This window comes from Taudactylus pleione, unplaced genomic scaffold, assembly GCF_031769625.1.
Source record: "Taudactylus pleione unplaced genomic scaffold, aTauple2 ptg000634l, whole genome shotgun sequence".
NCBI classification, from domain to species: domain Eukaryota; kingdom Metazoa; phylum Chordata; class Amphibia; order Anura; family Myobatrachidae; genus Taudactylus; species Taudactylus pleione.
This window is the reverse complement of record NW_028285036.1, coordinates 168,482-183,507: the sequence shown is the minus strand read 5'-3', so window position 1 is coordinate 183,507 and position 15,026 is coordinate 168,482. Positions and strand designations below refer to the sequence as shown.

At 51.5% G+C, this 15,026-nt stretch overlaps 1 protein-coding gene across 2 annotated transcripts in view; it reads right to left on the bottom strand.

Moving 5' to 3' along the window:
• Positions 1-6,587: 6,587 nt before the first annotated feature.
• KDM5A (lysine demethylase 5A) overlaps positions 6,588-15,026 on the bottom strand; it is a 60,956-nt gene continuing 52,517 nt past the window's right edge. For both annotated transcript variants that reach the window (XM_088454881.1, XM_088454882.1), the window contains exon 28: positions 6,588-7,925. In XM_088454881.1, the coding sequence (XP_088311007.1) occupies positions 7,722-7,925 (204 nt within the window). In that variant the 3' untranslated portion in view covers positions 6,588-7,721. The remainder of the gene's footprint in view (positions 7,926-15,026) is intronic.

The window sequence follows — 15,026 nt, the reverse complement described above, 5'->3', positions numbered from 1 at the left end:
AATTTCACTCATGGATCTTCGAGAGAAAACTCCTGGCCAGCTAGAACAGGTCCCACCTCCACATTGGGTCCCTTCACCACAGAAGCCAGTCTGCAGGAATGAGGAGCTGTGACCCTACAAGCTAACTTTCATGGCCGTTGGTCTGCACAGTAAGCTTGGTTATCCATAAACATTCTGGAACTTTGGACAGTATACTTGGCTCTGAATCAGGCTCAACCTTTTTTTGCCGGGCCGTTGAGTCAAGGTGCTTTCAGACAATGTGATGGTCTTTGCTTACATAAACCACCAGGGTGGCACAGGAAGCCCACAAGCTATGTGAGAAAGGGACCAGATCATGAAGTGGGCTGAAAGGTCCCTTCCAGCGATCTTGGTTGTCTGCATCCAAGACAGACAACTGAGAGGCAGTCCAGGCACTTCGAACCTATGTTGATAGGACTAGGGATGTGCGCTGCATGGACGCCTTGTTTGTGCTCTATGATGCCACTAGATGAGGTTGGCCGGTGTCCAAGCAGACAATTGCCTATTGGATCACAGCAGTCATTTTGACTAGGTCAGCCTGTTCCAGACTCAGCAAGAGCTTACTCAACCAGGTCGATGGGAACCTCCTGGGCAGTTCAGTGGAGCAGATCTGCCGGGCGGCTACCTGGTCCTTAGCACATATCTTTGTGAAGTTCTATCACTTTGACACAGTCACCTCTGGGGATGCGAGTTTTGGGCGAACAGTGTTAAGTACAGCACCGGAACGTTCCCTCCCTTAGAGACCGCTTTGGAATGTCTTCAGTGTCCTTCATGGATGAAAGAGAAAATGAGATTGTTATACTTACTAGATAAATCCTATTCTCTGATTACATGGTGGACACTGGATGTCCTCCCTGAAGCTCTCATCTGTTCTGGAGGTTTTCTTCCCTGATCAGCTGTTCAGGTGATGTGTGCTTCTGTTTCTCTCTCTCTTCCCCCATCCTTCCTCCATCCTTGGTTAATCAAAACTGGCTAGTCAGGGGTGGGGGTATAGAGGGAGAGGAGCCTGTCCAGTCAGACTTTTAACCTTTTGGTGCCTAGACTCCTCCCATCCCCATTTATACCCCAATGTTTCCAGTGTCCCCCATGGAATCAGAGGAAAGGCTATATCTGGTAAGTACAAAAATCCAATTTTCCCAATTGCAAAGGCTTCATTTCACATATAGCAGGAGAGCTGCTGTTCTTACCGCTCATATGCAGATCGACCCAGAATTCAGTTCCAGAGCTCGGTATGACATTTCCCCGCTGCCTTTGTCAGACTGTCCTGGCTGTCAAGAGTCTGTGTCTGCTGGAGGAGTCTGATAATTTCCTCTCATTATACTAACTCATAAAGGTGAATCTTTGACAGAGAAGCTCGCCCTGTGTGCCAGTCACTGGGTGTCAATGTACAGGAAACTGCTGTATTTTAAAGGGGAAATACACTCTGCATGTCACTTATGTCATACTTCATAGAGACTCTTCCTGTACTATGTGTAGGGGCCTAGTCAGACCTTTGTGGGCCCCCATAGCAACATTTTGAAAGGGCCACTCCCCAATGCTTTTAGAGCAGTGGTTCTCAAACTCGGTCCTCAGGACCCCACACGGGTCACGTTTTCCATGTCACCCAGCAGGTGCACAGGTGTATTCATTACCCACCGACACATTTTAAAAGATCCACACAGGTGGAGCTAATTATTTCACTTGTGATTCTGTGAGAAGACCTGTAAAACATGCACCGTGTGGGGTCCTGAGGACCGTTTTTGAGAACCTGTGTTCTAGAGGGTTCAACTCTCTCCACAGTTTGTTATACCCCCATAATAATGCCCTAAATCATTTTATGCACCATACAGTAAGTGTCCTAGTTAATTTCCCCATAACAGTGCTATAGTTCACATTATACCACAAAGTGCCACCAGTTCATATTATGCTACATTGTGTTCCCACCCAGTTCACAGTATGCCACATTGTAGTGCTGCCAGTACACATTATGCCACACAGTGCCTTCAGTTCACATTTTGCCACACAGGGGGGTGGCAGGGAACAACCAGCAGACTACTGTCCCTTTCCGGGACAAGTCCTAATCTCGGCGCTCAATGCCCATCCCCAAGCTTCACAAAGGCTGTAAACAAGGAGAAGCCTACTCTCCAACAGTGCTGGGTTTAAGGATCAACTCAGCTGTGTCTGAGTGTGACACAGGAGTGCGGGAGATGGATCATATCGGTGTGGAGCTTTACCGAGAGGGAGAGATCGCCACTGGCGAATCCCCCTTCTTCTCAGGGCTGGACCCAGTTTCGTAGCAGGCAATTTCGGGAACTTGGTAAACAACTATATGAACTAGGTCCAGGCCCCCTAAGCCTCTTGACCCTATAGCAATGTCACCCCCTGCACCAACTATAGCTTCGCCCATGACCAAGTGACCCAACCTCGGAATCGGTTCGATTCCGCAGTGCCTGGCCGACAACAGCAGAGTTCCCAGCAGCGGAAGCCCGACAGCGCTGGAAATCCCGATCGTGGATAGGTAAGTACTATCTAACCTAAGATCCCTAATCCCCCCTGTAAGTGCCTAACCCTAACCCCCCCCCCTTCCCTGCTGCCTACACCTAAGTCCCCCAGGGGGGTTACTAACCCCAACCCTCCCTCCCCCTAGCCTAACCCTCCCAAGGGGGTGCCTAACCCTAAGTCCCCCCTGGGTGCCCTGAACCTAACCCTTCCCCCCTGCGCCTGTCCGCTCGTGGTGCCCGGCAACCCTACGATCGGGATGCCGGGCGCCTGTCTCCCGGCGTCGGGGAAATGTCAGGCATCTACATCTAGACGCCCGGCATTTCATCCCTCGCCGGGATATGACAGCCGGGAAGCCGGCTTCCCGATTGTATACCGCACAGAATGCGTGCTGAACCATCTGCTGTGCATTCCCTAAAACAAAGAGCAAAAGTGTAATTGTAAGGCCTGATCTTATCTTGAATAACTATTGTTAACCTGACAGCATGGATCATTGCCTAAGGTCTAGTGTGACAGCCAAGTATGGACTGTATGCTGAATTCATACAAGTGACAGTCATCTCTTTTCCCAAAGCACACTTAAAGCACACGTGCTTACTCTGCCAGAATGTCCAGGAGACTCATTTCCAGGGGCGATGATGCACTCCTGGGAAAGTAGACCAGTCTTTCAGGACCAACGCAGTGGGCAGCCCAAGGTTGCGGTGATGAGATTTGCCACACCACAGCGCTTTAGAATGACAGTCAGCCTGCAAGGGCTGTACACACAAAGTACCCAGTTTCCCAGATACTAGTACAAGATTATACTGGACTTGTAGCCACCAGTGAAGTCATTATTACAGCGTATCCGTCCCCTGCGCCCGGTGGGAGCAGCCATATTGCAGGCCAAGCCAATATTCATGAGAAATCAAACAAACTAGGAACTAGTGACATCACAGAGGCCTGAACAAACGGATGGGGGATGTGTTCTAGCCACAGACTGACAACTGTGTGTAGGTGACAAAATCAATTTAATCGTGATACCTGGTTACTGATGCTGGTGCCCAAGCCTAAACTGAACAGTGGGCCAACAAGAAAACACATTACTGCTATGATACTTAGGGGCAAATTTACAAAGTTGGGAGTTCTATTAAGAAGTGATGTTGCCCATAGCAACCAGATTCCAGGTATTATCTTATAGAAGGTGCTAGATAAATGAGAAGTAGAATCTGTTAGTTTGCTAGGGGCAACATCACTTCTTAAATAGAATTCCCATCTTAGTAAATTTACCCCCCTTGCAGTCTGGGTTAGCTTTTACATATTTTGACCAAAATACAGCAGTAATAATCCATCCGAGAGGAAAAGCTGAGCAATTTATTGCCCCGAGAAACATTCTCATTCCACGGCCTATTGAGGTCAGGCATTTCATGTACCTGCCTCACTGTCACTATGTATCACAGGTCTTCGCTCCCTGCGGATTTCTGCTGCCCTGCTATATACTAATCTAGTTGTTTTGAACAAGTTTAGACAGTTATAATTAAACATTAAAATGTTTGACGTCTAACGATGTAAATCACTGGTTAGCGCTAACCGAGGAAATGATTTCCCTGCAGTTTGGCATCGGTACAGGACACTTGAATTATTAAATGGCTTGACGTGATTCGAGAGGACATAAGCTGCTATTTTCACAACAATGCCTGGTATGTCTGCCAGTCTATGGCACTGCCCTCCTGGCCTTCCGCCCTGCCATGGCGTGCTGGTCAGGGAAGGGGCCTATTGTAATAAGGCCTCGACTTCCGTTTCATTTCCGCAGTGTGACAAACCTCTTGCAAAAATGGATAATTCTATAAAAGATCTCGGAAATATCCCAGCACGTGGCCAGATATGCATAAACCAGATTTACATCTGGATCTAGGTTCTATCTGGGGGTAGGTTCACCTCAAATAGGTTGCAATATTGGAAAACGGCCCTGACAGCACCAAGCGTGGGCCCTAAAAATGAGTGCCCACACCCCTGACCGAAATGTAGAATCCAGCCTTTCGTTGTTCAGGCAATGAGACAAGATCCGAAGGGGAGCAATTAGTGCCACTGACTTCATCTAAGGCCAAACTGGTCTGGAATAGAGCTAAAAAAAAAAAAAAAAAGGAGACCCCCAACAGCCCCTTATGCCTGTCCACTGGGCTTTAAAGTCACCCGTTAAGGGATGTAAACTTTATATTTTAATTGCCTTCGTTTTCATCTGATTTAAACATTAACGGAGGAAAAAAAATTAAAAAAATAAAATAAAAAAAAACTTTCCCACTACAGCATTTAGAACGCTACTGAAATTTTATACCTCTCAGAGCCCTCCCCGAGCAATCTGACCTGAGGTATGACAAACCTCTCACAATAACTTGGAGGTGTGGTTATAGATGTGTGACATCATCAAGGGAGTGGTCAGGAGAAAATACAACGCAACTGGCAGTCGCAATCTCCCGACTTTCCGCATGTGGCGTTTCCTTGCATGGTGACAATATTAGATATTTAATACAGTGTTATGGTCGGTGGAGATTTAATTAGAGGCTAAACACAGAGCTTTATGTAACTGCTTACAGGCAAGAAGCCTCTTGTACGCAATAAAAAAAAATTCCCATTGATCACTGCAACAGGTTTATCACCGTGAGAAGACTTATTGCTTTGTGCATGTCGTCCCGTAACATTCTTTACTAAACACATTTACCCCCCCCAGATTCTTTCAGTGCTTCTCAGCTTTGCCATATCATCATCAAGCAGAGCTGCTTACTTGTGTTGCCCTGGGACACAGAGCTCTCACTCGACATAACTGACCCAGAGAGATCGGTAGGGATGTGACGTATCCCAGAACAAGGCTCATATCTGCCTGATGATACATATGTAAGGCTGAAATGCACTTAGGCTAGAAAAGTAAAAACCAATGCATTCAGTAAACGTTGCAGGGAGGGATAATACAACTAACACCTTCAAATTTATCTAAAAAGGTGGAAAAAAACACCTTCTGTATTTCCTCAGTTTTGATAAAATGCCAAAACTAGTTTGCAAGTATACTTCTGAAATTTGCCTTCACCTCTTTAATATAATATAAACTTTACGGCAAGCGCGATGCCCAATAAAAATCCATGGGATCAGGATGGGGCCTATTGCTGTAGTCTGTCAGCAAGGACCAACAGCACTAATAAGAAAAAGCCAGTCATATCGAAAGTGATCATGGAACTCGGCCCTATGGACTGAGGACCTCATTCAGAGTCGGTCGCGAGCGCCGATGCGCTTGTAACCGACTCGATGGTTTGGCCTGCGCACACGCAGCGGCCGCACTGCGCGCGCGCAAGCCCCGGAGCGACAGATAAACTCTGTTGCTCCGGAGTTCGTTACCAAAGGGGCGGCTGTCGATGTTGATCGACAGCTGCCCCCGTTTGGTAGGCGGGGGAGGGGGTGGTTTACAAAACGGAGGCGTTCCTTTACGAACGCCTACCGTTTTGTGGGCGGCCGCACTGACATCATCAGTGATGTCAGTGGGGAGCTTCCTGCTGAAACACAGCAGGAAGCTCCCTGGGGCTTAAGGTTGACGAGACCCTACCCTAGGGTCTCGTCGTAAGCCCCAATGGTAGCGATGGTCTTGACTATCGCGACCATCTCCCTTAGCGGTCGTTAGAGCTGTGGGTTTTAACCCACAGCCTAACGACCGACATGGAGGCAACCGTTAAGGATGCAAGCGGCCGCCCTGTTTCTGAGCGACCGCTTGCATCCTACGACCGCCTTTGAATGAGGCCCTGAATATCATCCAGCTTGGCCACGCTGGACAGCGGCTTTGTCTCCACAGGCTCAGGCATCAAGACTTGTGTGTGTGTGGGTAACTTAATGCCTTCACTATGGAGGATGGACCCCACAGGTCTGCAGAGACATCACAGCAGCATCCGCCAACTATAACCAGGCCCGGATAGTGAAGCGGAACTTACAGCCTGGAGCCACTCCTCTCGCATCAGGACGACGGCCTGGTTGGAAAAGGGAATTCGCCGAGTATTGAACTGCAGGGGGGATTTCCAATGAGATCATTCCCAACAAGTGCTTTGCAAAAGAAGAAGACCTCTCTAATAACATAAATAGGTTCTAATAAATGTATTTTTATTTTCCAAATAGCTCTACTACCGTCTTCTCTCCCCAATAACAAAAATATTAAAAACATTTTCTTTATGAGGTCTATCGGAAGAGGACGTAATCCATATCGACCCTTGACCCTTCCCAAGACAAAGAAGACAGGTCTACCTTTCCGCAACGCCCCAGTCACCTTCCCTAACCACAACTTCTGGGGGGGATTTTTAGCCTAAAATAGATAAATAGGTACAAAATAAACAAAATTACAGTAACTTTTTTTTTTTTTTTGTTAAAAGCTTAATGATCCCTGGTCAACAAACAACCAGTCTGGAGAATGGGGGGGGGGGGTTGGAGAGAAAACTATTTATACAACAGTCAGTAGTCACAGGGAGAAGAAGAAGTGGTGGAAATTGAAGTCCTTCCCCCCAGGATTTCCTCAAACCAAAGACTAATTGTAACCCTCAAACACTGCATCACCCACCGCCGCTGGGCACACTGCACTCCTGGCACCAAGTGTCCGAACCGTATAAATGCCGAGCAGAGTCTTTATTCGCCATTTACGTGGGGCTCAATCCGCCTTTGTGATGTAGATCGATCATATTTCTGCCGCACAAACACACACACGTGACCATGGAGGTCATCGGGGCTCCTGATACTTGCCGTAGGAAACACGCAGAGAGGGGCATCCACACGATGGGTGTACTCTAAACATCAGCAACACACAATATTACAACTCCAACTAAAACCTGAGCGAGCGGATGAGCACTCCTCCTGGACGAGAGACCCGTGCGATGTGTCCTGCAGCATTCTGGGATAGGGGCTTCCATTGTAAAAACGACATCTCCCAGCTCTGGAAGTTTTGTGGGGGGGTGGGGGGATGGGAGACCACGAGTCTCGTAGAGCCGTCAATAGAACGGACGTTTTTATTCTCAGCCCATTTCGCTAACAGCGTTCGAATCCAATCCAGGCCTTCTGGGGGCGCTGCCTATTCTCGAGACCTCCCATGCTGGAAAGAAAAACTGCACAGTGTTGAGGGGCTACCGAACACAGGTGGCTCTGCTCCAGGGAACTGGGCCGAGGGTGGTAATTTAGAGGAAGAGAAGTAAAAGGAACAGCTAGTCCGTACAGTGAGAATCCATTATGCTAGCTGACCTCCTGCTTCACCTCAATGGTGGCCATGGGGAAGCCGGGCGTGAACGTCAAATTGGGTGGACAAGGTCCTTGGACTTTCTTTCGGGTACAGTTCGTGCAGATGTAATCCTCATTCTCCGCCATTTCCGAGGAGACGCCAACACAGACCTGGTGAAACCACTCGTCGCAGCCGCCGTCGCACTGCACCCAGTCAACCTGCGGGGTTACAAAAGGACGTGTTAGAAAGGGAGCACAGGAACGCTATAGAAAAGGACAGACTGGAAAAAAAGAGAACAGCAAACACGTCAGGCTGATGCCGTAACGCACAGAGAAGACAGACAGAGGGGAAAATACAGGAGCACTAGACGGGGATTAAGACCCGTATTGCAAATATTCGGTTTAAAATCATTGAATAAAAATGGCAAACAGTGGAAATGCACAGACACAATTATGTGAGATAAACCAGCATTCAACGGCAACGGGCTGCAAAGCAAACGATTAATTCGCGAGGAACCGGTGACACACAGAAGGGGCAGCTTTTTTGTGAAATGAGACAATATTCAAGACAGGGGCGTTTCTAGAGAGGAGGGGGCCCGTGTGCAGTCTCCGACACGGGCCTCCTCCTCTCCGCCCGGCAGCGCACTGAGCTGTGCGCGGCCAGCGCCGGAGTTATAGACTCTGGGCACTAGAGTGCGCCCAGAGTATATAGTGTATGCACAGGTCACCGGGAAAATGGCCGCGGCGGCAATTTTCCCTGTACTGCGCATGCGCAAACGACGGGAAAAACAAGAGATATGGTAAGAACTTACCTTTGTTATCTCTGTTTCTACGAAGTCCATAGGGTTGACCTTGGGGGTATAGCTGGATCTGGATCCACGGGCACCACGCAGTTAAAGCTTTGCTGCTCCCAGGATGCACTTGGGTCCGTCCTCCTCTATACCCCGCCCCCGGCCACAGGCACCTCAGTTGGTAAGCAGCTAAGGCCGGAGGAGGAGACTAAACAGAGAGAAGGAAGACTGGAACACACAAGAAACCATACTCACAGAAATGGGAGACGGAAAACCGGTGACCAGCCACACAGCCCATTTGAAGCCAGGTGCGTCAGGGCGGGCGCCCTGTGGACCCTATGGACTTCGTAGAAACAGAGATAACAAAGGTAAGTTCTTACCATATCTCTTGTTTTCTACTTCAGGGTGCATAGGGGGTCCACAGGGTTGACCTTGGGGATGTCCCAAAGCAGTTCAACTAAGGGCGGGGACGCTCCTGTGCTGAAAGGAGTACCCGGCGCCCAAAGGATGCATCCTGAGAGGCGAAGGTGTCAAACGCATAGAACCTCAAAAACGTTTGAATTGAAGACCAAGTGGCCGCCTTACACAGCTGAACAGCGGAGGCGCCACGTCTAGCAGCCCAAGAGGGACCCACAGAACGAGTGGAATGAGTCTTAACAGAGGCTGGCACAGGTAAACCCTCCTGTGCATAAGCCTCACAAATAACGGAACGAAGCCAACGGGCTAACGTTTGCTTGTTGGCAGGCCAACCCCTCTTGTGAAAACCGAAGAGGACAAACAAAGAATCCGACTTCCTAACCGAAGCAGTCCGATCCACATAGATTCTAAGTGCCCGGACTACATCTAAGGAAGCCTCACCAGCTGAAAGATCAGGTGACTGAAAAGCTGGCACAACAAGTTCCTGATTAATGTGGAACTTTGAGACCACTTTGGGCAAAAACTCAGGACGAGTGCGGAGCACCGCTCTGTCCTGATGAAAAATCAGAAAAGGGGGGCGACAGGAAAGCACCACCAACTCTGACACCCTCCTGGCAGAAGCAATTGCTAGGAGAAAAACGGTCTTGAACGTCAGCCACTTGAGGCCCACCACCTCAAGAGGCTCAAAAGGAGAACCCTGCAAGACCCGTAGCACCACCGCCAAGTCCCAAGGAGCCACAGGAGGCACGAAGGGAGGCTGGATCCTGAGAACACCCTGGAAAAGGTGTGAACATCCGGTAGTGTAGCAATCCGTCGCTGAAACCACACGGACAAAGCAGACACATGAACCTTCAGAGAGGCCAGTCGTAAGCCGAGGTCCAAACCTGATTGAAGGAACTCCAAGATTCTGGAAACCCGGAACACCTGAAGATCATAGTTTCTGGATTCACACCACTGAAAGTAAGTGCGCCACACCCTGTGGTAAATCCGTGCGGAGGTAGGCTTGCGTGCCCTAAGCATGGTACCACTGACCGAACTGGAGAAACCCCTAGACCTCAAGACGGCTGTCTCAAGAGCCACGCTGTCAAAGACAGCTGACCCAGATCCGGGTAAAGGCAGGGCCCTTGAGACAACAGGTCCCGACGCTGAGGAAGAAGGTACGGAGCGTCGATGGAGAGACACCTCAGATCGGAGTACCAAGGACGTCTGGGCCACGCCGGAGCAACCAGCACGAGCGTGCCGCCGTCCTGCTTGAATTTCCGCAGAACCCGAGGAAGTAAGGATATCGGAGGAAACAAATACGCCAGGTGAAACGTCCATTTCACCGACAGCACGTCTACCAGACTGGCGCCTGCGTCTCTTGTCCTTGACCCGTAAACGGGCAACTTGTGATTGTGACGGGAGGCCATCAAGTCCAGCTCCGGCAGCCCCCACCTGTCCACGAGTAGCTGAAACACCTCTGGGTGAAGCGACCATTCCCCGAGATGCACGTCGTGACGGCTGAGGAAGACCGCCTCCCAATTGAGGACTCCGGGAATGAAGACTGCCGAGATCGCTGGAATGTGACACTCCGCCCAAGCAAGGATGCGAGACACCTCCGACATCGCTGCCCGACTGCGAGTTCCTCCTTGGTGGTTGATATACGCCACCGTGGTGGCGTTGTCGGACTGCACCTGAACCGCCCTTCCATGAAGAGCGGGACCGGACGACTGCAGGGCCCGATAAACTGCCCGCAGTTCCAGAATGTTGATGGGAAGTAGAGCTTCTTCCGCAGACCAACGACCCTGAAGCGACAACGAGCCGGTCACTGCCCCCCAACCCCGAAGACTGGCATCCGTCGTGAGCAGGACCCAGTCCGGGATCCAAAAGGGGCGCCCCTCGACCAGATGAGCTGTCTGAAGCCACCAAGCCAAAGACTGCCGAACCTCCGGGGACAACACCAGCAACTGAGAGCGGATCCGGTGAGGTAACCCGTTCCATTCCGATAGAATCAGCCCCTGCAGGGGCCGTGAATGGAACTGGGCAAATTCCACCATGTCGAATGTTGACACCATGGAGCCCAAAACCCTCATAGCCGAATGGACCGACAAGCGGCAACTGCTCAGGCAACTGTGTATCCTCAGCTGCAGGGAGGAGACCTTCTCCGGGGTCAGGAAGATCCTTTGCTGACGAGAATCCAGCAGGGCTCCCAAATGAACCATCCGCTGAGATGGAATCAGGGAGGACTTTTTCCAATTCATCAGCCACCCGTGCGCTTGCAGGCAAGCGACCGTCAAGTGGAGATGTTGAAGCAGTACCTCTGGGGAACTCGCCAGCAACAGGAGGTCGTTCAGATACGGTAGTAGCCGTACATTCTGGTTCCGAAGATGTGCGGCCATGACAGCCTAAATCTTCGTGAACACCCTCAGTGCCGTGGAGAGACCAAAGGGTAGCGCCCTGAACTGGTAATGGTGTTGAAGGATAGCGAACCTCAGATACCGCTGGTGCGAAGGTGCTATCGGAACATGGAGGTAGGCGTCCTGGATATCCAGGGACACCATGTAATCCCCCGGTTCCATCGCCAGAATGATGGAACGTAACGTTTCCATCCTGAACTTGGGAACTCTGAGGAATTTGTTCAGAGACTTCAAGTTGAGGATAGGGCGATGAGAACCATTGGGTTTCCGCACCAGAAACAGAGAAGAATAGTACCCCGTCCCTCGTTGTAATTGAGGAACGGGAACAATGACCCCTGCTGTCAGCAAGGACTCTATAGCTTCCTGAATCTGTAAAGACTTGGTCGTATCCTGAGAAGGACTCGTGCAGAAAAACTGGTGGGGCGGTCTGTGCCGAAAAGACAGGGCGTACCCCTGGGAGACCACTTCTCGAACCCAGGCATCCGTGGTGGTTTTGTGCCAGCACTGGGCAAATAGAAGAAGTCGGCCTCCCACTCTGGGGTCCCCCAGAGGGAGGCCCGTCCCATCAGACAGAAGGTTTATCTTCCTGTTTGGAAGAAGGACGCCTGGCACTCCAGGCCTGCTTCTTGGGCTTAGAAGCGGCCTTGGACGTCGACTGCCTCGGGAAGGACTGACCTTTGGCCTTGCCCTGAACCCGAAAGGCAGAGCTTCGTACCTTGGTAGGTGCGGAAGCCGAAGGGAGAAAGGATGACTTAGACTTAGCCAGAGTGTCTACAATTTTGTCCAAGTCTGGACCAAAAAGCAACTCCCCATTAAAAGGTAAGGCCTCCAGTCCCTTCTTGGAATCAGCGTCAGCTCTCCAAGATCTCAGCCACAAGGACCGACGTGCCGACACCGCTGCAGCCGACACCCGAGAGGTCAGCAGGCTTGCATCTAACGATGCTTCTCCAATGTAGGAAGCCGCATCCCTCATTTGGCCTATCAACGCTCTCTGGATCTCCGGAGAATCCTCCGGAAAGGTATCCTCCAAAGCATTGGCCCAGCTCTCGATGGCCTTAGCCACCCAAGAGATGGCCATGGACGGACGGGCCACTGCCCCCGAGAGAGAGTAGATCGACTTTAAACAAGTCTCCACTTTCCTGTCCGTGGGATCTTTCAGGGAGGAGATCGACGGCAAAGGCAGAGTAGCGCTTTTTATATCAAGCGGGTAACGTGGGAATCCACCGCAGGCGGAGTTTCCCGCTTCCTGCAATGAGCATCCGGAAACGGATAGTTCGAAGCCAACCGCTTCTGCGGTTGGAACCTCTTGCTGGGCAACTGCCAGGCCCCTGCCATATGATCTGTTAACTGGTCAGACAGGGGAAAAACCGTCAAAGTCACCTTGGCCTTTTTAAAGTTAGGGTACTTCGACCTGGGAGCCGGCACATCCTCCTCAATATGAAGGATGGCCCGCACCGCCCTAACCAACGCCGGCACATTGATGGAGGACTTAGCCTCCACCTCCTGGGCCCCGGCATCCGAGTCAGAGTCTTCATGGATCTCCAAGTCATCCGAAGACACGTCCATGTCCGTGAACTGAGTCGCCAGTGAAGCCGGAACGGGTCGCTTGGACGCCCGTGGGGGCAAATCACTGTGCAACATAGATTGAAAGGCCGATGACGAAGCCGCCAGGCTCTGAACGGAGCTGGAGAGAACGTCCACCCAAGGAGAGGGTGCCGCCTGAGGATACCCCTGAAAAGGTACCATCGACTGCTGCGGCACCGTAGGGGATTGCACGTATACAGGCAAACCCGAATAAGGACCCACAGTCTGAGACCCGGGAGGAGACTGCACCAGACGCGTCACACCCGGGGAACGGGGGATGGTAGGCTGGGGCAACGCCCTAGAAGGGGCCGCAGTCGGGACCGCAAGCCGGTCCGCGATCGACGCCAGGACTTGCGTAAACATCGCCCACGGAGGATCCTGCGCCACCGGGGGTTTAGAGGGACCAGGTACAAGCTGGCACCGCCTGCACAGACCGTCTTGAGACAAATCTGCCCCGTCAACCCCTGCCGAACAGCGTCGGCAGGAAAACAGCACAGGAGCACATTCTCCTCATCAGACATGACACAAACTTTTCGCAATAAAAGCGTATCACCGAAACGAGGTAAGGCGTATAACACCCACGCACTCCCAAGTATGCAACCCAAACAGCCCACAATATGGTACTGAGGAGCACACCGCAGTATGTGACGGACCTCACAAATACGTAGATTTATATAAGTGAAGTTACACAGAAAGAACACCCCTCCCCCACGCACCTGCGGGCCGTAGGAGAAGGAAAGGGATAGGTAAAAAGCTGACAGTAAGTAGAAATAAGCACAGACAGCAGCACTAGAAATAGTCACATACCATGCAGAGAAGTATTACTCACTGCACCTTCCGCTACAATCAACCTCCCAGATTCAGTGTCTGGGAGGGCTATAGCGCTGCGAACGTCCTGATCAGGGGAGAGGTACGCAGGGGGACTGGTCCACTGTAAGCCTGCCTGGGAGCTCTGCGATGCTGCCTGAAGATGGCCGCCGGAGAGCACAGAGGAGGAGTGGCCAAGAGAGCACAGCCCAGCGACGCCAGCATGCTTGAGAGAAGGCGCGCTGGGCTGAGGGGAGGAGCGCTGAAGCAGGGAAGGCTGCCTCCCCTGCTAGTATGAAACCCCCAGGGAAGCCGGTTCCCCGCCGGTCTTACACCCTGGAGGTAAGCAGACACGCGGGGTATTCCACAGAGGGGGGAGCCTGCCGCCGCTACTAGCGCCGCCGGTCTGTCCCCAGAGACCGGTGGCTACAAGACTGCATAATCCCCGCGCACAGCGCGAAGCGCTGCACGCGGCTTACCTGGCCCCTTCAGTCCGGCAGCAGTCCTTGGGAGGTCCCGGAGCCACGCTAGTACTGACTCCGGGGTCTCGCTGCGATCCCCGGATCAGTACCGGCGTCGCAGCGCCAGCGGGGCTGGTGGAGCGGCAGCGTGGACGTCCAGATGGACAGTCCCTTGCTGCCGCTCTGAAGAGTAAAAAATAAAATAATAAATCTATCTTCTTTTTTTTTTTTTTTTTTAAATAAATAAATAAATAATTAAAGCTATGGGGCTGGTTATGCAGCCCCACTGCGCAGGGTGACCCGACTCCGGCCGGGCACCAACTAAAACTGAGGTGCCTGTGGCCGGGGTATAGAGGAGGACGGACCCAAGTGCATCCTGGGAGCAGCAAAGCTTTAACTGCGTGGTGCCCGTGAATCCAGATCCAGCTATACCCCCAAGGTCAACCCTGTGGACCCCCTATGGACCCTGAAGTAGAAATGGCTGCCGCGGCCATTTTCCAGTAGTTTTACAGCGCCGGAACTCCGCGCCGACGTGGGACTTCGTAGAGGTAAGTAATATTATGGGTGCAGGGCGTGCGGTGCGGGGCCCTCCTGGACCCAGGGGCCCGTGTTCCCCACACACCCTGCACCCATTATAGATACGCCCCTGATTCAAGAGCCGGTGCCTCATACCTTGGTGATGTTCCTAATGAAATTAATGTTGTGTAGGGTACAGGTACAGAAGACAATAGGGAAATAGACAGTGGGGGCGATTCAATGCAACTCGATACCGAATAGCTCCGGGAAGGAATTACCGGAGCTATCCATATGACCTCGCTGTTAAGTTTGACTACAGGATTTCTGCTCGCACCTTCCTGACGGACC